At 36.0% G+C, this 22,262-nt stretch overlaps 1 protein-coding gene across 1 annotated transcript in view; it reads right to left on the bottom strand.

Moving 5' to 3' along the window:
• The window catches only part of LOC143641001 (secretory phospholipase A2 receptor-like), a 65,345-nt gene that overhangs the window by 19,019 nt on the left and 24,064 nt on the right, over window positions 1-22,262 (bottom strand). Inside the window, 8 exon segments of the mRNA XM_077108466.1 lie at window positions 1,150-1,289; window positions 3,039-3,142; window positions 3,629-3,693; window positions 9,010-9,167; window positions 9,623-9,658; window positions 10,403-10,535; window positions 19,977-19,984; window positions 20,450-20,619. Coding sequence (XP_076964581.1) covers window positions 1,150-1,289; window positions 3,039-3,142; window positions 3,629-3,693; window positions 9,010-9,167; window positions 9,623-9,658; window positions 10,403-10,535; window positions 19,977-19,984; window positions 20,450-20,619 — 814 coding nt within the window.

Genomic DNA, 22,262 nt, shown 5'->3' with positions numbered 1-22,262 from the left:
GAAGTTATTGTTTAATGGGTGTAGAGTTTCAGTTCTACAGGATCAAAAGAATTTGGAGATTCCTTGCACAACAATGTGAACGTACTTAACATCAGTGAACTGTTTACTGGTTTTAAAATGGCAAATTTGGTGTTATATGTATTTTACCACAGAATAAAAAAAAATTAAAATTAAGTCAGTGTCAAATATATAGAGGGTGCTCAATAATTGTGTAGAAAATCCAAGTGACTTCATTTCATGTATTAACAATGAGAGGAAAATCACAAAGAAGGAGAAAATGCCCTGCCAACATAACAGAACACTCAGATTGAAAATTGGCTGTCCACAATTGAAGACCAATTCATTATTAGCATATAAAATTATGACACAGTTTGGGTTTTTTAATTCTCTAGGAGTTAAACAGTTAAAATTTGGGATGCATTTTAATTACTTCCACCTAAGGCCTATAAAGTTTTTTTTTATTACAAAACATAAGGAGTGGAAGGAAAGTCTAGGCCTTAATTGAAGGCAGTATCAGAAATAATAAATCTGGTTTACAATATCCCCACTGGCGATTTTTTTTTCTTAAATTCAATTCTGCATGGAAGCATCAGCTTTATGAGGCTCAAGATGACATTGACCAAGCTAAGTTATTAGTTCATCAATTTGCAGGTGCATAGAGCTCTTTGCTGATTCCAGGCAGGGAAGACACAAAAGGAGAAGATCGAGTCTGGGTCCTCTGGAGTTCACAGCTCATTTGGAGCAGAGCCTAGACACATAGGCGAGCAGGCACATGTGCACACATACATTTGCACACACATACACACTGCATATGCACACATACACACTTGCACACACAATACACACACCACACATGCACAAACATGCATCGCACCTGAAGAAACATTCAATACAGTGAAGGGCTCTGCCAAAAATAAGAACCAAACTGAGCATACAATGAGGAGTGGTGTCAAGACTGTTTTTGTCAAAGTCTTTTTAGTTGCAAAAGATCTGTTCCTATGTGGAGAACTTCTCCAATCTCTTGAAACTTGGACAAAAGCAGTCTAGATCTGATGGATAACTCATGGCTTTTTAAAGTCACCCCAACTTTTTGAATACTTTCTAAAGTGAAAAGCTACAACAGAGGCAGCTCATTGAAAACAATTTTACCTTAGAGTTAAAATATAGCCATCCTTTGGGACACGTTCCATGTTCTTTTGGTATCTCTTTCTTCTTCTCAATGGTCCAAAACTTGGTTCCCTTACAAATGCTAGGCATAGAGACTGAACAGTCTGCACTGCCCCAGAGTCCTGGAGGAGAGAGTGGGTTAGAAATGGCTCAGAAACAGTGGTGACTCTTTGTAGGTATCCTCCATGCTATGCAACTGCTATGGTTTTCCAAAATTTATTACTTTAAATATAGAAATGAAATTAAATTTAATTACTGACTGTAGTGACACCAGCTATCTGGGAAAGGTGCTAAATCAGTAATTCTTAAGAATGTAAATTTTTAATGCAAAAAATAAATAAATAAGTAAATGAAAGTAACTCAACTAAAATCCCAGAATTGATTAAAGTTCTAAGAATATTTGACTTGGGTAGAATAATATTAATAGAGTAATATTTTTGTTTCCAGATATATAGCTTCAATGTTCAGAAAAAAGGTTCCAAAACAACAGATGATCATTTCCACTTTATTATTATTATTTTTAGAAAATTCAGGTTGAACATCCTCAATCCAAAAATCTGAAATCTAAAACTTTTTAAGCACTGCAATAATGCTCAATAAGTTTCAGATTTTGAAGAATTTCAGATTTCAGAATTTTGATTTAGGGATGTTCACCTGGCATAACCTATTCAAATAACCCAAATCCATAAAACCCTGAAATCTTAAATACTTCTGGTCCCAAGCATTACCTGTAAGGGTGCTCAACCTGTATAATAATTTAGAAAAATTAATTTAGGAACTTCTAAGAAATTAGTAGTTCTCTAGTATTGACCCTTCACAAAATCAGACTCATATAAACATGTCCACTGCGAGATACATCCTCAAGTCCTTAGCTTTCTGAAAACTGATTTTAATTGTAGAAGAGTTGTTTTCAGAATATAGAGTGCATTTCATTAGCATTCAAGTAATAAATTCCAGAACAGGGCAGAATGCATGAAAATTGTAAGGGCAAGTTCAGGAGTCTAGTATCAGAAATATGAGCCAAAAAGATGCTGGCTTTAAAGTAGGGGCTGGAATGCTATTTTCAATGCAGATGAGCTGCTTGTTTCCCAGACTCAAAAAAATAGCCCTTTTCTGTAGGCTATTGTGACACCTGCTGGCAAAAGCAAGCTGATTAACCACACTGTTGTTTTCTTTTCCTAACTCTCTGCAGAGGCCCTCCCACTCAGGTTTGCTTTCCCTCTCCTGACATGGGTCCCAGGTTAGTTATGAATCTTTTAGATTCCAGGATATTGTGATCTTTAATTAGAAAGTGTGGGAGGAGACAGTGGACAAGCAACCCCAAAAGCTCTGTGCTGATGAAAATAAAGCAGACTTCAGCATCAGTGTGCTTTTAAACCCAATTTGTAAACCCTTGCTCTCACAAAGCAGGCTTAGTCAATGCCAGGTATTTAAAGAAAAGAAAAAAAAAAGCAAAAGAATGCCGAATTGAATCAAAATGTTTGCTAGGGAAAATAGAAGTAAATTTCATAGAGGTTCAAGTTCTGAATATCTTTAGATTGGATACAAGAAATAGAAAAAACATGGTTCTACATTGAAATTTCATAGAGAAAACAGATTTGTCAGGCACTTTTTTTTAGCAGTCTCAATGGGCCCATTTTTGGTGCTGTTTTGGCTCATGAGGAGGAACTTATCTAGATGTACATTATTTTCAAGGACACAAGTACATGGATTAAATGGAAGGAATGTCATTAAGCCTTAAGATTATGACATTAAACACAGTCAACGGAAATGTCACCAAACTCCTCACTGAACTGATATAATAAAAAAGGAGATTTCAAGCCTCCAGAAAAGTCTGTAGTATAAACTGAATCAAGAATAAATACAATAACCTGTTATGGAAGAAATGAAGCCAAATCTCTGGCTCTGATTATTCACAGATCTTTCACTTTCTTTGTCCCAATTCTGGTATGTTATTGGTGATCCATCTCTCCAACTGTAGGAAAATTAAAAACTTTAAGGGCCTTTCATTTTACATCTTTAAGTATCATTAAGCTTTAAACAGTATTAACTCTTAACACCATTCTGGAGTTCTGGGGCATGGATTAAAGGTATAATATTTTGTGAAACTCAGAAAAATACTATTATACAGCAAAGCACTTATAGTTAACAATATTGTATCACATAAATATTTTCTAAGAGGGTAGATTTTATTTTAACTGTTCTTATCACAAAAATAAGCAAAGAAATAGGGCAAGACAAAACTTTTTAAGGTGTGAATATGTTTATGGCACAGAATGGGGTAATGGTTTCATGGGTGTAGACTTCAGAAAATATGTCGTTGTCTAGGGAAATGAAAATTTATAAGTTAAAGATAATGTTTGAAGGTTGTTTAACAAATTGATTGCTAAAATATAGTCTAATTATTTTTTACATAAAACTTGTCAAACAAAATTAAGTGCAAATTAATCTAGGTTCATACTGAAATTCATCATTGGCTCTTTCTTCTTGAAGTCCAATCCACCAATTTGCACCATACTTTGATAGCTATTGAAAACAACAACAACAACAAAAATAAAATAAAATAAAGAAACTGTCAGCATTTATTCTCCTTGTTTTCCCTTTTCACCATTAAGATTAATGGAGTTGTGGCTAATAGCTTTCTAATCTTGAATACTTCACCCAATTATCTAAGAAAGAGGAACTAAGGCCTAGGATCTTGAGAAAGCCTGAAACTTTATTATTCTAAAATATTCTCCCTTCATTATGAAGGAAAATTGGAATCAAATACTGAAATCACTTTAGTTCCATACAACATGGAAACTAAATTTTCTAACTCTGTAAAAGGGATTTAAAGAGTTTTTAAAAAGTAAAATAGAAGATGGATTCTTTTTCTGACTAAAAAATTAGTGTTGTTTTCCTCTCAGTGAATTATAGAAGTTCATTGCAGATGTCACATTTATTTGAAAAACAATTCAAGATACAAAGACATCAATAGAATAAAGATTTTGAATTTTAGGTGTTAGTCTGATTGTTAAGCTTTAAACAGTAATAGCATTCAAATAGAGAGATAGAATACAGGACAAAAGAATACTACAGAATTCCAGTGTCTGACAAGTAGAAAATTATCTTTATATGTTTTATTAATTTTATACCAGTTGTAATCCTTCAGTCTTAAGCACAAAAAGTATAAAGTTGAAATATAATCTACATGCATGTGTGTATGCACACATAAACACACATTACAGCTGATGTAATAATGGACTCATGACCTAGGGAATTATAATTTCTTCTTTATCCATAAGAGAGAAGGAGGGAGTTTCTCTGAGATCTCTGAGTCAGTATTTTTTATGATGTATGAATTGTATGTTTGTGTTGAATTGGAACTTAATTTTCTATGCTAAAATCTGTTAATTTGAAGACATATATATTTAAGTCTGCACTCGTTTCTTTTGTAAAGATGGAAATAAATTTTAAGATCTATTATATTTCCACATGAATTTCAGGTCATCATACAACAAAACCTAATAGCTTGCTAACATTCCAGTTTGTAAACAGGTATTCTTACTCCTTAAACAGTGTGGCTGTCTGCCACATCAGCAATTTGAGAATAATGCAAGGTGGAACAATTGTAATTTTGGATCCCTGAGGTGTCGTTTCGTGGACATGTTCCTACATGCTGAATTTAGATTCTCATTGTCAGACTTGGGAATGGGTCCATTGAGACTGCCTGGGAACTTAGTGGGAGAACCACAACAATTTCATTCCATCTAAAGAGGACTCCTGTGCCACGATAGTGCAAATCATGGCCTGATTGTTCACTCCCCCAATTAAGGATCTCTAAAGGAAAATGGTAACTATTGCATCTTAAGAGGCATATTGATTACCGCCTCAATTATGGTACAGTCATCTCCCACATAGCCCATCATGACCTGTTGTGATAAGGCACAAAGCTTCACAGGACAAGCTAGAAGATACCCAGACAGAAAAATCCCTGTGAAAAATGGATCTTTTGCATTTTAGCTTAGGTACAAGATCACAACAATAGAAACATTATTAATAAATGTGATATGATCATGAATTTTATAAAATCAATTGTGTTTTGTTGTACCTAGGTAACATCATATGGGAAGAGCTTACCAAAAAGATATCAAATACAACAGTCAATATATTTAATTTACTAAACTATATAAAGAGGAATAGCCTGTCACCTTTTAAAACATTTCCATAGAAAATGGCAAAAATCAAGTTACCTTAAGGGCTTAAAATTATATTTTGGAGGAGGACTAATGGATTTGATATATATTTGTAGGTATTTAGAAATAAAATATAAAAATAATGATAATAGGGGCTGGGGCTCAGCAGTAGCTCACTTGGCTGGCACGTGTGAAACACTGGGTTCAATTCTCAGCACCACATATAAATAAATAAAAATAAATAAAGATCTATCAACAACTAAAAAAATAAAAAAAAATAATGGTAATAAGTTGTTTTCATTTTGAAATGCAAATATTGTGTAATATAATATAAAAATGCGAATTTTGTGTTAATAATATAAAATATAATACAGCTAAGTGAACTGATGATAGGTGTTCATATCTAACAACTCTTAAGTGCTTTTTACCTAAGGCATTATCTAATTATCAAGAATACTCAACAAAGAAATACTCAAAATTCACTCTGATGGTGTCTGTGGCCTATTATTCAAAACTTCAGGGAGAAAGCACTGGCTAATTTCTTCCACAAGATGGAAAGATTTTGTTAAAATTTGTTTTTTTTTCCTTCAGATTTTAAAAATTGTATCCAGGTTTTCGGTACATAATTCTTTTATACTCCAACTAAACCTTTTTTTCTTTGCTATTCTAATAATAACTATTCATAGGGAGGGAAGCTATATAAAACACATTCACAATTTTTAAAAAGCATTTAGTTATTTATGACAGTTTTTCCTACATTTATAAGATGGATGTGCCACAGAAGCAAGTGGCATGACCTCTATGAGTTTGGCTCTTCATTCTTGAATAAAATAATTTCTCCTAGATTGACCCATTGCAGTAGGACATTCTTAGTTATGGGATTTCTTACTTATACATTAACAGATACCATTAATACCACCAACACCTTCACTAATTGCTTGGAAATTTACAACTTTAATTTTTCTAATTTGATACTCTTTCCCTTGGCCTCTGCTATAGGCTGAATGTTTGTGTTCACCCAGATTTACAGGTTTTAAGCCTAATCCCCAAGGGCCTTTTGGAAGGTGATTAGGTAGCAAGGGTGAAGTATTTATGAATGGGATTAGTGCCCTTTTAAAAGGGACCTCAGAGAGTGAACTCATCCCTTCTGTCATGTAAGGACACAGTGAGAAGACAGCTGTCTTTGGACAGGAAGCAGGTCCTCCTAAGACACTGAATTTGTCAGTGCCTGGATCTTAGACTCCCAGTCTCCAGGAATGTGAGAAATAAAATTTTGCTGTCTGTGAGTTCCCCTCCTTCAGGCTATGGTATTTTGTTATAATAGCCCAAATGGACAGAGACAGTCCTCATTCTCCTTTCTTAGTCTCCACAATGTGTATCTTCCAATAATTTTCTTTTGTGGCACAGAAGGCTATACCCATAAGGACAGGTCACCTATAACACTGACAGGGCACTCTATATTCCCACAGGCATAGGTAGGGTTACAGTTTTGCTGAATAAGGCGCTGCAAGGTTAGATCCGAGCCTTCAACTACATTATGGCATTGGCTGTCACTTCTCAAACTGCTAAACCCATGGAGCCTTATATTCTCTTCTACGGGAGGTATTAACTTTGCTATCTCCACTGTCTTCCTACCTCCCCCAAATTAGGAGATGAATTAAGAGGCAAGACGAAGAGGGAAAACCTACAGAAATACCAAGAAGAGGTCAGCTCTGTTGGAAAGAAGCCCTTCACTGTTCACATCTGAGACATAGCTGACAGCCACCTTTGGGAAGGGATTTTATAATGAGCATTTTAATATAGTGTAGATATTGTGCTTTTATTCACCCTGAACCTGCTGTCTGCTGTCACAGGCAGCATAGTGTAGGGTTTTTAAAAGATCTGGGTTCCTTTCCAAATGCCTTGGTTTAGTTGCTATGTGTCCACGTTGCTTAGCTTATTCTGAGTCTTAGCTTCCTCATCTGTAAAATATACTAATAATAGACTTTCCACAGACGGCTTTTGGAAAGATTAAGTGGAATTAGATGTTAGTACTTAGCCCAGTGTCTGGCTCTGTTCAGTAAGTATTGCAAAATCATAGCTCCTTTTGGAACGTGTACTTTGCATGTGGTAGACAGGTTTTCAGCCATTCACCTGATTTCCTGTTATCACCGCCTACAGCCAGAGTCTGGTATCTGGCTAAAGAAAAAAATGAATTTTCTGACATTGTGGTATGTGATGTGTTGATATTGAACATGAATGACAGTTTTGGTTGGAGTGTTCCATTTGTAGCAGTAAAGAGGTGGCAAAATAGCATATGATCCAATAGTGGGAGGGTGCTGGCAGTAGGGGTTGTTCTGCTACTGAGTCTATGTGGGACCGAGTGGTTGTCACCTAATCTCTGTTTCTTGGCTTTTCCATCATAAGGAGGCAGAAGTCCCAACTTGCCTGTGTCTTGCTGGCTGTATGTGTAACGCAAAGGATAAAGAAATGGATAATTTCCATGAACTGTGGGAAAAGATATTTTCCTATAAGTACATGCTTCATTTTAACCATCAATTTACAAAGACATGAAAAGATTATTAAAAGAGTTGGAGAGATTATGAAATATGGTTAAATTTTAAAAAATGACTGGCTTTGCTTTCAAAGTTTTCTCAGGGGAAGTTAGGAGGGAGATTTTTTCCTCCTTAGAGCTGCCAATTTACTTACTGCATTCTCATTTTTAGCATCTTATTTTATAATTCTGAAAAAAATTGCCAGATCAAGTATATATATTTATCATGTGTAACATGATGTTTTGAAGTATATATGTGTATATATATATTTACATATATATATATTGTGTGTGTATTGTGTGTGTGTGTGTGTGTGTGTATCTCCAGCTTCTTTGAAAACTGAGACTGTCTCCTACATTTTTGTGTCATTTTTTTGTGACAAATCTCACAGTGCCTGGAACATGCTCGATAACTTAGAAAATCTTAACTGTAGACATGCACTGAAGACTATGCTATTCCTTGGCAGTTTATTTTATTGTTTATCAGGTCAGGTCTTGTATGTTCCTAGTTCCTCAAAAGATTCAGGCTAGTCTTTTATCTTAAGTGGAAACTGAAAATTGTAATTTTCTATATGTTGAATCTTTACAAATTTAAAAGTCATATATTGATGTAAGATTTGAAACATCAGAACTGTCATCCCTCCACCCAATCAGGCATTCCTCATCCTTCATTTGAGCTATATTTTCCTTCATTGCATTTATCCACTTATGCTTTTCTAATGTATTATGTAATTCTGTTTACTTGTATTGATTATGATCTCTCATCCCAGACTAGATTATAAACTCCATAAAGGAAGGAATTTTGGTCAGTTTTAATCACTGATGGAATCTTAGTTCCTAGAGAGCTCTCAATAAATATGTTTTAAATAATCAGTGCACTTACAAAACAATAAACTTTACTTATTCACTAACGTTGCTAATAAATAATGAGATGTGAAATGATTAAGCAACATAGTAAATCTCTCTAGTATTTTCTCTTAATCTCTATAACTGGAAGAAAAACAATTCGCAAAAATCCATGGCTTTTACTGAAATTTAAATGAATGTCTGAAGTCAAATTAAAAAAAAAAATCCTGTACAAGGACAGAAGAAGGTGCTAATGAGAAATTCTCAAGGTGAATTATATTCAAGTACCGCTCTTATTTTGCTGTGGATGAATTCTTGCTCATGTGCAGAATGAATTGTGAGAAGATCACTGCGCAGCCAGCCACAGACAAACTCAAAGGCAGACCACTCAGAGGCATAGGTATGAAAAAGGTACTCTGCATCCTGATAAAAGAGCCAGGGCGCATCTGAAAGAAAAATAAACCTGCAAATGGTGCCAAATCTGTTGAAAGTTATAATATACATGATTGACATCAAATTTGTAATCTGGTCAGGACATATGCACACACAGAAACACAATCACAGACATGGACACATATAAATAAATACATAATTTACTTTTTTGTTCTACATCATATAAGAAACTTATACTAGTATTCAAAGTTCAAGGGTGGAGGATATTTTAAAATCATGTGTCTTAAAAATGGAATTAAGTTATGATATTAGTCTTCAATCATATTTAATGACTTTAATTATTAATTATTCAATTAATTATTGACTTATTAATTTGAACAAATTAGCTCTAGATATACATGAGAAGAGAGAGGCTCAATTGGAGGAAGGTGATAATATAATAAAGGTATATAATAGCACCTAGATAGTTTATAATTAGAAATTTGAGAAATGCCAAGGTGGTTCTTACCATACTGGTACCAGGGTGGAATCTTGGGTCTCACATCTGTAAAGTGAAAGCAAACCACCTGGACTGACCTGTCTTCACAGGTGTCTCTGACTCACTTCAGCTCTACACATACTATAGTTCACTTCACCTTAAAAAAAATCTTATAAAAAACAGGTACTTTGTGCTGTTGGAATATGGTCAGTTCAAGTTGCATCTTGAAAAGGAGGCTCCAAAGAGTTTTCTTTCTTTCTTTTCTTTTTTTTCCCCCAGAAAGGTTTCTGATTAAAGAAGAAAGGGCACGAGCCTACTGCATGTTACATGCTGTACTACAGGCTTCTACTTACTCATGGTTCAAGTAATCCTATTTATTTATTTATTTATTTATTTATTTATTTGTTTGTTTGTTTGTTTTTGTGTGGTGCTGGGGATTGAACCCAGGGCCTTGTGCATATAAGGCAAGCACTCTACCAACTGGGCTATATCCCAGCCCCAAGTAATCCTATTTGCTTGTAATGTCAGTGACGTTTCTTTCTAACTGTACTTGCATAATAAATATTCTGTAATATTGGCTGTTTGCCCTAATTCCTAGTGAACTAACGGCATACAGCAATGGTGGTTATCTTTCATCAGTTCCCTGTGATATATTCTTTACTAAAATAGTGAAACTTGCTTCATCATGCAGGTTGTTGGCATTGTGGTTCAGGGTGCTTCGATTTTGAGTCTCTAGATCTCTTCAATAGGGAAAGTGCTATACACATTATTAGTTCAAACATAAAGTAAAAACCTTATTAATATTTTTACCTCTTGGGATTTTGCATATCCATTCACAGCGGGAACCACAGTGTGAGGGGAGCAATATTTTATTTGCTTTATACACAGCACAATTTCTTGGATCTTCTTCAAAATAAATACTGTCTAAAAATGAAGAGACAACCTGCAGCAGATGAAGTTTGTTATTCCTTAATGATTGAAGTTTCAGAAGATCAAAGAAGAATTCCATGCACATAATCATTATAGATTTCTAGAGGAAGCTTCAGAAATGTTTGCGTGTCGTTCTAGTTAAAGGTTGTTCCACATTTGTGAAGAACAAGCTAATTAGTGTTTAGCATCTTTTTTCTTAAAGATGCTTTTTTTTTTTTTTTTTTTTACTTTTATTTATTTATTTATTTATTTTAGTTTTCGGCGGACAGAACATCTTTGTTTGTATGTGGTGCTGAGGATCGAACCTGGGCCCCACGCATGCCAGATGGGCGCGCTACGGCTTGAGCCACATCCCCAGCCCCAGCCCCAAGATGCTTTTTCTTAAAAAGGGGGAATGTGACTCCTTTCTCCAGAAGGAAGAAATCTGGTGCAAGCTTTGTTCAGAGTTAGCACTATTTTCTAACTGGCAGGATTAGTCTCACCCTGGGATCCTGGGTAAACTTCTTAGAGGCACAAGAATGGGCCAGATCTGGGCATCACCTTTGATGTTGGTTCCTTTGTGTATATGCTAAGCTTTTAGTTTCTCATAACTAAATTCTAATCTATAGGTAGCTTTTCAGTCAGGAAACTACCAAAAATTTCCCTGAGTGACCACATAGGTCATATAGCTCCATAATTCATAAATAAAGATTTAGCCTTCTCAACTATTTAATGCTTACTCTGACAGAAGAGTGAATGGATCACAAGTAAAATTGCAATAAAAAATTGGAAAAAAAGGATGTGTGAAACCATTTATAGTCCTCCTCAATATATACAGTCGTGCAACAATTTATATGACATAAATATATTTATCCTCAGGTTCAGAGAATGTTGTGAATTCATTCTGCCCAGCAGGAAGTGGTCATAGGACCTCAGTCTATAGTTTCACGGCCTTTTTGTCATTGTTTTCTGAACCATAGTCTTTTTTCCTCTTATTACTAATGAATGTGTTTGAGTAAAACAAAATGAAGTATTCTCAACCTGTAGCGTGTTTGTTTGTCTTTATTTTTATTTTTTGGAGTACGAGGGATTGAACTTCACTTGACCACTGAACCACATACATCTCCAGCTCCATTAGGTATTTTATTTAGAGACAGGATCTCACTGAAATGCTTAGCATCTGGTTTTTGCTGGGGCTGGCTTTGAACTTGCGATTCTCCTGCCTCAGCCTCCAGAGCTGCTAGGATTACAGGTGTGCACCACCTGGTGAATGTTTGTTTTTTTAAGTGCTGTATTGACTTTAATGCTCCATTGTTTCTTGGTCTCAGTTTCTTCATTAACAAAATAGATGCAGCTGAGTGATTTCTAAGCTGCAAGCCAACCTGTGGCTTCAGGGCAGGAGGGAACTGTGCCAGGCAGACCTCTGTGCCTCTGAGTGAATATTTTACTTGAATCTCTCTAGTTATTGTCCCCTTCCATGCAATAACCCTCTCATATTCTCACCTCTCAAGTCTTCTGCCCTCCCCACCTTCCCTCTCCCTCCCTCTCTCCTTATCTACAGAAAAAAAGTGGAATTTTGCAGGCAGGGAAGCTGAGCTTTCATAGCTCTGTACCTCTGCCAGGAACTGTGTTATGCATTTATATGAACTTTCCCTTATTTAACTTCAGAAGCTCATTGAGGCAGCGATTAGCATCTGCATTTTGCACGTGGAAAAGTTGAGGCACAGAGGGACGTGAGTTGCCACAGGCTACATAGTGAGTGTTTAATCCAGGATTTGAAATCGTATTTTACTTGAGACTATTATGAGACAATGTCAAGGTACAGAGTGGGTGGGTATTCAATAAAGAGTAGTTGAACGAATGAATGAATGAATGAATGAATGAATTCTGCTCAAATTATGTTCCTCCTTCTCCATGGAGCTCTCTCATTTCCCTGGTCATGTTTCTGTAGATTGAAGATCTACAATCACATTTTTACTTGTATGGCAATTACTTGTGTGGTTCTGAAAAGACATGAAAATGTCCAAAAGTGCTCAGAAACAAGGCTGAGTTTGTCCTCATTATGTGGTTCTTCTAGAACTCTGATGAGCCTTAGAATAGATCATCAGTCTAGCTGTGTCTGCTGACCTGGTGATGTCTCTGTACTCACTATCTGTATGGCATTCTCAGGAGAACAAATCTGACTTGCTCTGCTAGGATCCCATTTTTCTTGCCCTTGGCAGATTTCCACTAACTTGGACCAATTGGGGCAAATGGGCCCTGAAGTTGTCTTCTTCCGCATCTAGATATCAGTTATGCATGTTCGCAAAACAGCGATCTCAAGTGTTTCTTTCCCTCTATTAAGATTCCTACGAAACTCTTGTGTAACCCAGAAAATCTTTTGTAATATCTTAACAATGATGTATTCACCTTTTTCATTCCCATAGAGCAGCCTTCATTTACAATGGAATCTTTAATCTAAGTACAAAGTATATTTCAGTTTTGACGCATTAGTTTCTCCCTTAATAGAAAATATCTTATCATCTTCCCCTTTAATCAGTGGCAATGGTTAGTGGAAATCAAAACCACCTTTCCTGCTTTACCTGAATATTTTATTTCTCTCAAAATACCAAGGGCTATAGAGTGCCTTTGTTGTTGTTGTTTAAAAAAATATATACCAGAGTTTCCTGGTTTTTTTTTTTTTTTTTTTTTTTTTTTTGATAAAGGAGAGTTTTGGAGTGAAAGAAAGGAAATACAGATAAAGGTTAAAAACCTTGTAGTCCTGAATTTGAATTGAAAGTATCAGTTATCAGTTTGAACTAAAAAAGTATTTCATCTCTCTCTCTCTCACACACACAAACACACACGTGCGTACATACATAGACACATCATTTACTTCCTATATCCGCCCACCAAAATGGCCTAGAAATGAAAAAAAAAAAAACACAAAAGTTTAATAAATACCTATATGCTCAGATTGCATATGAAAATAATACCACTTCCCATTAAAATGACCAGGATTCATTGATGACCTGAATGATTTGAAGTCTGAGGCAGAAATTTACATCTTGTCATGCCAGATAGCAAGGATGCTATCAGAGACAGTTAACATCACATCAGGAGGACTCAGGAGGTAGTTGTTGAGGAGATCCCCATTACAAAGATTGGGCAACTTGAGCATTAAAAAAGGATAAGTGAAATGAACTAAAAGGGCTAGGGATATAGCTCAGTTGGTAGAGTGCTTGCCTTGCATGAACAAGGCCCTGGGTTCAATCCCCAACACAATAAAACATAAATAAAAATAAATAAAGTAAAAAATAAAAAGGTCTGGGGATGTGGTCCAGTGATTAGGCACTGGGTTCAACCCCTCAGCCTCCAGGGTAGGGGAGGTTAAATGAACTAAAACAGATCAACATATCAAATATGTTTTAAAGTGCTTACTCGTTAACAGCTTTTAAAAATCCTGCAAACCTCTAATTGATCAATGCTGGAAGATGCTAATGAAGAAATAATTATTTTGTAAAGGGAAAGAATTAAGCATTTATTCTGGCTTTCCTATAAAAACCATACCACAAAGTTACTAAAATACAGGCCGAGAATTTTTTCCTTATAGGAGTATTCCAACTATGAATCAAGAACCCCTACTGGGGGCTGAAGATATAGCTTAGTGGCAGAGTGCTTGTCTAACATACTTAAGGCCCTGGGTTCCATCTCCAGAAAAACAAAATAACACAAACAAACCATAATGAATCAAGGGGCCTATGCATCGATCATCAAAAACTGCTAATAATATTCCCTCTAAAAACTGGAACAAGACAGGGATGCCCTCTTTTGTCACATCTATTCAACATAGTTCTTGAAACCCTAGCCAAAGCATTTAGAAAAAAGAAAGAAATTAAAGGGATATGAATTGGAAAAGAAGAACTCAAACTATCCCTATTTGCTAATGATGTGATTCTCTATTTAGAAACTCCCCCCCAAAAAAAACTCCACCAGAAAGCTGCTAGAATTCAGTAAAGTAGCAGGATATAAAATTAACACAAATAAATCAATTGTGTTCCTATACACCAATGAGGAATCAGCTGAAAGAGAAGTCAGGAAAATTATCCCATTCACAATAGCCTCAAAAAAATTTGAGAATCAATCTAACAAAAGAGGTAAAATATCTATGCAATGAACACTATAAAACACTAAAGAAAGAAACTGAAGAACACACAAAAAGATGGAAGGATTCCCATGTTCTTGGATAGGCAACTAATATTGTCAAATGCCCATACTACCAAAAGTGCTACACAGATTTAATGCAATTCCTATTAAAATTCAAATGATGTTCTTCATGGAAATAGAAAAAGCAGTCATGAAATTCATCTGGAAAAGTAAAAGGCCCAGAATAGTCAAAGCAATCCCTAAAGAGAAAAGTGACGCAGGAGGCATCACAATACCAGACCTTAAATTATACTACAGAGCTATAGTAACAAACAAGCATGGTATTGGCACAAAAACAGACAAGAAGACCAATGGTATAGAATAGAAGACACAGAGACAAACTCATATAAATACTGTTTTCTCATACCAGACAAAGGTGCCACAGTGGAGGAAAGATGGACTCTTCAACAAATGGTGCTGGGACAACTGGAAATCCATATGTAGTAGAATAAAATTGAACCCCCTTTCACCCTGCAAAAAACTCAACTCAAAGTGAATTAAAGACCTAGGCATTAGAGACCCTGCACCTGTTAGAAGAAAATGTAGGCCCAATGTCAGCTTAGGAACCGACTTCCTAAATAAGACTCCTACAGTGCAATAAGTAAAGTCAAGAGTCAATAAATGGGATTGTGTCAAACTAAAAAGCTTCTTCATAGCAAAGAAAATAATCAAGAACATGAACAGAGAACCTATAGAATGGAAGAAAATCTTTACCTGTACATCAGATAAAGCATGAATCTCCAGGATATACAGAGAACTCAAAAAACTCAACACCAAAAAACCAAATCAAAACAAAACAAAACAATAAAACCTAATAAAAAATGGGCAATAAAGAATGAAATTTTGGCATTTGCTGGTAAATGGATGGAATGGGAGACTGTCATATTAAGCAAAATAAGCCAGTCCAAAAAATCAAAGACCTCTCTGATATGTAGATGCTAATCCACAACTAGGGAGGGTACGAGGGGAAGAACAGAAGTCCATTGGATTAGACTAAGGGGAATGAAGGGAAAGGAAGGAGGATGGGAACAGGAAGACAATAGAATGAATTGGACATAACTTTCCTATGCTTGTGCATGAATGCATGACCAGTGTAACTCCACATAGCATACAAACACAAAAATGGAATCCTAATTAAAATAAGTTATATTCCTTGAATGTATAATATGTCAAAATACACTTTACTGTCAGGTATAACTAAAAAGAAAAATTAAAAAAATTAAAAAGCTGCTCATAACATAAAAAGAAAGAAAACTGGACATTATGCATCTCCAGACAAAACATGCAAGTTTGTGAGAAATAGTATTTCAAAATAAAATAAAGAAAAACTGAATTTGATCAGGTCTCTGATTCTGTTTAAGAAAAAAAAATGTTGTTTTTTTGTGTGAAAAATAAAGAGGATAGAGTAACCCATTACACAATATGTGTTAGACAATAAAGCATAAACTTTACGGAAATTTAAGCCATATAATTCATTTGCATCATCAACAAATAAATTCTAAGAAAAACAAAAGATGGGTGAAGGAGGTGGGAAACAGATGTTAGGAAATCTATTAATCAATTGCAATGTGTGAACTTATTTGGATCCTGATTGAAACAAAGTGTAAAATACTCTATATAATATTTATGGGTCACTTGGAAACATGAGCATTAATTGAAGATTTATGATGTTATGGAACTATAATTAATTATTTTCAGGTTTGATAATTGTATTATATCATGTTTTTATAAAAGATGTCTTTATTTTTTTTAAATAATTCTGAAATACTTGTGGGTGAAATGATATATATCTGGGATTTGCTATGAGAAAATATGGGACATGGGTGAGGGTAAAGCTGAGACAATAGTGACCATAAAGTTGATCATTGCTGACTCCTGGTGAAGAGTACGTGGTGGTGTATTGTGCTATTTGATGAACATAATACAAAATTGAGAAAAAATGGCAGAACTGTGATTCTAGCACAGATGGAATATTTTGCTAGTAGGACATAAGGACAGAGTCCGAGTTTATAAAAACCTACAGGCTTCCTGTTCAGTGGTCAGTTCAGACAGTCAGTTTCTGCTGGATTAAGATTCTCATATGAGGCCCAAGATAATGGATTCTTTTTTGACAGCCAGTAAAGAAAATGTGATTTAGGGTGGTGTTTCTACAAGCTGTAATTTAAAAGAAAAATGGAAACACTGGAGCTTTTATTATTGCTATTTTCTTCAAAAAAGATTTACATTTTCATCTTATTCAGAGACAATTTACTCAATGTCAATCAGCATGAGCAGCCAAACTGAGCATCACAGCATTATTTTTGCTTCAGGGAAAAGAGAAAAAGAGTAGTGCCACTCAAGTAAATTACAGCAGAAACTTATGAATGACAAGAAGCTCTGCTTTAGTTCCAGACTTCAGACATCTAAATATGCCCCAAGGAAGTTAACTTTAAAAACCAAAAATTTTGTTTTCTCAAAATGTATTAATTTATTTTGTCAGGTATATTCCCATCAAAATTCCTAAGTATATAGAAATGATACCTGAGCTTTAATTTTTTTGTTTTGTAGAATGGTGTGACATGGAACTTTACTTCTTTTTTCCAATTTAATAATACAGAGTTGCAGAACCAGAAGATTGTTCTGTTGAGTGAATTGTGATGTTTCTTATTTTGGGCTATGGGAAATCATCAGTTTCTATACAATTTCCTAAACCAATGCTTTTTTTTTTTTTTTTTTTTTTTTTTTTTTTTTTTTTGGTGAGGGGTACTGGGGATTGAACTAAGTTATATCTCCAGTCGTTTTAATTTTTTGTTTTGAGACAGAGTCTCACTTAGTTGCTGAGGGTTTTGCTAAAGTTGCTGCAGCTAGCCTCAAACTTGTGATCCTCCTGCCTCAGCCTCTTGAGTTGCTGGGATTACAGGTGTACCATTTATATGCAAACACACAAAAAAAATATTTGTCTTGATTACACCTTGCTTGTATCTTTAAAATATATAATTTTTGAAAAATTAATGAATATTTTTTATAGTAGTTTTAGGTTCATACCAAAATGAACCTGAAAGCACAGGGAATTCCCATATCATCCCTCTCCCTTGCCTCCTACACAATCTCCCTCACAGTAGACATCACATATCACAGTGCCAAATTTGTCACAACTAAAGCTACTCTGACACATCACAACCACCCAATGTCCCTCTTATCCCTGTCATTTGTTTCATTTACATAGAAGCAAATATTTGATAATTAGTTGTTATGATTTATAACTGAGTATATTGTTGTCATTATTATTTTGAACATATATTAGATAATTAAAAATGAGAAAAATAAAAGTTTTTATTTTATCTTCACTATTCATTCCCAATGCGCTTCCTTTAGATAGGCCTAAGTTTCTATTTCATTTTTTTTCTCTCCCAAGAAGTTCATTTAATATTTTTGCAAAGCAAGCCTACTGGCACACATTCAATAAAATCATGAAAGATTTAAATTCTCCTTCACTTTTACAGGATACTTTAAAAATTATAGAATTTTAGGTTGGGTTTTTCTCTCCCCTCAATACTTTATAAATTTCACGTTATTCTCTTTTTTGCTTGCATAGTTTCTGAGGAGCAGTCAGATTTAATTCTCATCTTTGCTCCCTCTCTGGCTTCGTCCAAAAATTTTTCTTTATATTTTTATTTTCTCAAGTCTGAATCTGATTTTCCAAGCTATAGTTATTCTGGGGGAACTATCCTGGTTGGTGATCTCTGGGCTTCCTGGATTGTGGTTTGGTAATGACATCGATTGGGGGAAATTCTTGGTTACTGTTGCTTTAAGTATTGCTTGTGTTCCTTTCTCTCTTCTCCTTCTGATAATCCTATTACAAGTATTTATACAGTTGTAGTTGTCTCACAGTTCTTTTATATTCTGTTATGTTTCTTTAAAAAAATTTTTTTTCACTTCTGAAAATTTCTATGGTCACATCCTCAAACTCAAAGATTCTTTCATCAGTGAATCATTAGCCCGCCAAGACATTCTTCTATTCTGATAAATACATATATCTATATATAGCATTTCATTTTCACTTTTTTTTCTTAGACTCTCCATCTGTCTTCTGCCTTTTAGTATGCCTTGTAATGTTTTTGTTGAAAGGTGGACATAATGTACTTGGAAAAAGGAATTCCAGGAAACAGGCCTCTAGTAAGATGGTGGAAACTATGGGCGAAAGGGAGTGTCCACATCCTATGACTTGGCCTCAGTCTTTAAATGATCCGTCCTGTGCCTCTGGACTGTGGCCCTCATCAGTGAGAGCTTCTCAGGTGTTTTTCTCTCCTCAGTGTGATAGAACAGCTGGAGAGTGCTGGAGCCCGGTAGTTCCCCTCCCTCTCAGGTAGGTTATGCTCTGATTAAACTCAAGCAGGTCAGGCTCTGGTGAGACTCTGTTAACAGAATGTTGTGTATTCAAAAAAGGATCCTGGCTGGGCGTAGTGGTGCATGCCTGTGATCCCAGCAGCTTGGAAGGGCTGAGACAGGAGGACCATGGGTTCAAAGTCAGATTCAGTAACGGGGAAGCGCAAAGCAACTCAGTGAGACCCTATCTCTAAATAAATACCAAACAGAGCTATGGATGTGGCTCAATGGTTGAGTGACCCTGAGTTCAATTCCCAGTACCCCCCCCCCAAAAATAGAGGTTCTTTTCCTTCTCCTTCAAGTGAAAGCACAAGGAAAATTTTCTCTGATCCTCACTGTGCGGACCTGTTAGAGTTTCAAGAGGAAGAAGCTGTGACAGTGTGTGCGCCTCCTGTGACCCAGGCCCTCCTGGAGTTTGACTCTCAGAGTTGTCTACACGGAGCTTCCAGCAACTTCGTCCATTGCAGTTCAGGATTTCTAAGCCCAGCACTGGATTGAGTGGAGGTTTCTGCTGGTCAGTCTCTCTTCCAGTAAGTTGTGATGTCTGTATCCTCTGTCTCTCTCTCCAATTTGGGGGCAGTGGTTTGCTCTGTGATCTCATATCTTTGGTGGCTCTAAGAAGAATTTTGGTTTCTCAGCTTGTTCAGCTCTTTGCTTGTTAGGATGGCATGGCAACTTCTAAGCTTCTTACATGCGGGGCTGGGAATTGGAAGTCTTCAAAAAGTACCGGTACTTAAACCATGTGTTCAACAGAGAGACTGTAAACGGATTTTCTTTGATCTCTCTTTTCTTTCTTTTAACCTCAGGAAGTTTAGGGAATCTTTTTTAAACAGTTAAATCTGGCTCATAAATGTTGAGGAAATCTAAGCATGTAGAAAACAATCAGACCCTCCTGTAGGGTCCTGGGATTTTCCAGGGTGCTCACCTTGGTGGCTGGTGCAGCACAGAGGAGGCCCCACATCTTAGAATGTATGGGTGAGGAATCCTAACAGGAAAACCATGATATTATATTCTATGAAGTCTTTAGAAAAAATTCTACACATTCTTTCTCTGCAGTAAGAGCTAGTATTTATGATTTACAGTGCAGCAGGAACTGTGTAATATTTCACTTAGTCCTCAGAGTAATTCTGTAGATACTATTGCTATCCTTAATAACGAGGAAACATATGGAGAGATTAAGTGACTTACCCAAATTATACAGCTTCATGTGGACTATATGTTAGAAACTGACTATCTTGTTACCCCCTGCAAACGGGGTGATTATTTTAGTTAACATAGGCAGTAAGAAAACATTAAGGAAGACTCAAACGAGGTGACCAAGGGGTGGAAGGGATTTGGAACCAATAAAAGAGAAGGAAAAAGTGAGGGGGAGTAGGTGCTGCAGCCCTCTCCACTCACGGGGTTGATGTGCGTTCCAGTGCGTGTACTGTACCGACTCAGACTTCTGTCCTGTGGTCTTCCAAGTGTATTCTCCTGTGTCATTTTGGTCTTGCAGAGTGATCCAAAAATAACTGTCCTTTGTTTTCACCACACTACTGATCAAACTGGTAATAAAAGCCTGTTCAAACCTTGAAAAGGGGAAAAGGAAATGGTTACATTACGTTTCTAGGCAATAAAAAAAAAATCTCATTAAAACATAATGAAGCGCACAGAATGGCACCAGAGTAAGCATTTCTTGCTAATTCTTTAGAACACGGAGCAGGAAAATACACTAAGACACTGAACATTACTAATAAATGCCAAATGTCAGTGTAATTTCCAGAAATACATGAGGAGAATTTTATTCTTATAGACTTTTATAACTGTGTGTTAGTCAGCCTTTTATCACTGTATCCAAAATAAGCAACCAGAATAACTTAGAGGAATAAAAGTTTATTTTGGCTCATGGTTTCAGAGGTTCAGCCAATGGTTGACCAATACCATTGCTCTGGGCCTCCAGGTTGAGGCAGAACATCATGGCAGAGGGGTGATGGAGGCATGATGGATAGAGTCTTTTCATGGTGGCCAGGAAGCAGAGAGTGGTATGGGACACAGGGAATGAACCCTTCCAGCACCTCTGCCCCCCAATGACCCACTTCCTCCAGCCATGCCCCACACTCCTAGAGTTACCACCCAGTTAGTTCATCAAACGAGGATAGCCTGATTAGATTACAGCCCTCATAATCTAATCATTTCACCTATTGCATTCACATAAGAGCTTTTGGGGAGAATCTCATATTCAAATTGTTAACAAATTGTTTCAAGGAACAGAGGCTGACTTTGGTTTCACAGTGTAGGTGGGAAAGTCCATGTAGCCAACCATACATTTATTAGAGTAAGATGGGGCCTGTTTTGTGTTTAGACCACATACCACACACCATGCCATAATGTGCAGGGAGGTAGGGGCTGGCAGGAGAGAGAAGGAAGAATAGTAAATTTTTCTGAATGAGTGTTTAACACTACAGAGTTCACACACACCCACTCACCACACTTGCTTGGTGAGAAAAGAATATAAGTAGTAACTGTGTGTCTCCCTAATCAGTTTGTTCACAGGCACATGGAGTTCTTGGATTATTCAAATGTGCATTTTCACTGATGACAAATTCAAGCAGAAGGAGCTACTACAAGCCAGTACATCCACTAGCATTTTCCCCAAACAGCTGAATGAATTAGTGTTCAATGATTGTTAGCAATTCATCCTTTCCAACATGAATACATTCACACAGAAAACGCCAATGCATACCTGATAAGAATTTAAAGCTAAATTTGAAACTGTCTTGAGAAATCTATTTTCAAAATATATAAAGTTAGAAGAAGTTTCAAACAGTGGTGACTTCTGGCCAGCTCAGCTGAGTCAACGGGAAATGAAGTCCTGATGAAGTTACCCAGGAACACAATGAGAAAGCAAATTAGACTTTTAAAATACTATTCGGAATTTAAAAATTTCCATGCATTTTTAACTTGCTAAGGGAAGTAAAACAATGGGATCATTGGAAAACAGAGGTGTCACAAAGGAAATGGGGGGGCGCGGGGAGAACAGAAAAAAGTAAAATTTGAAATGACACCACTAGAAATGTTTAGTGACTAAAAACATCCGTGGTATGCATCTTTGCAGAGCTCATGGGTTTTCTTCATGCTTTAGTAAATATTTTTTGCAAATACTTTATTAACAGTCTAAATCGCACCCATTTGAAGTTAGACAAATTCTTTTGTAATTACACACAGGGGCAGA

Source organism: Callospermophilus lateralis, unplaced genomic scaffold (assembly GCF_048772815.1).
Source record: "Callospermophilus lateralis isolate mCalLat2 unplaced genomic scaffold, mCalLat2.hap1 Scaffold_82, whole genome shotgun sequence".
Classification (NCBI taxonomy): Eukaryota; Metazoa; Chordata; class Mammalia; order Rodentia; family Sciuridae; genus Callospermophilus; species Callospermophilus lateralis.
The sequence above is the reverse complement of the archived record's forward strand: the minus strand, read 5'-3'. Positions and strand labels throughout refer to the sequence as shown.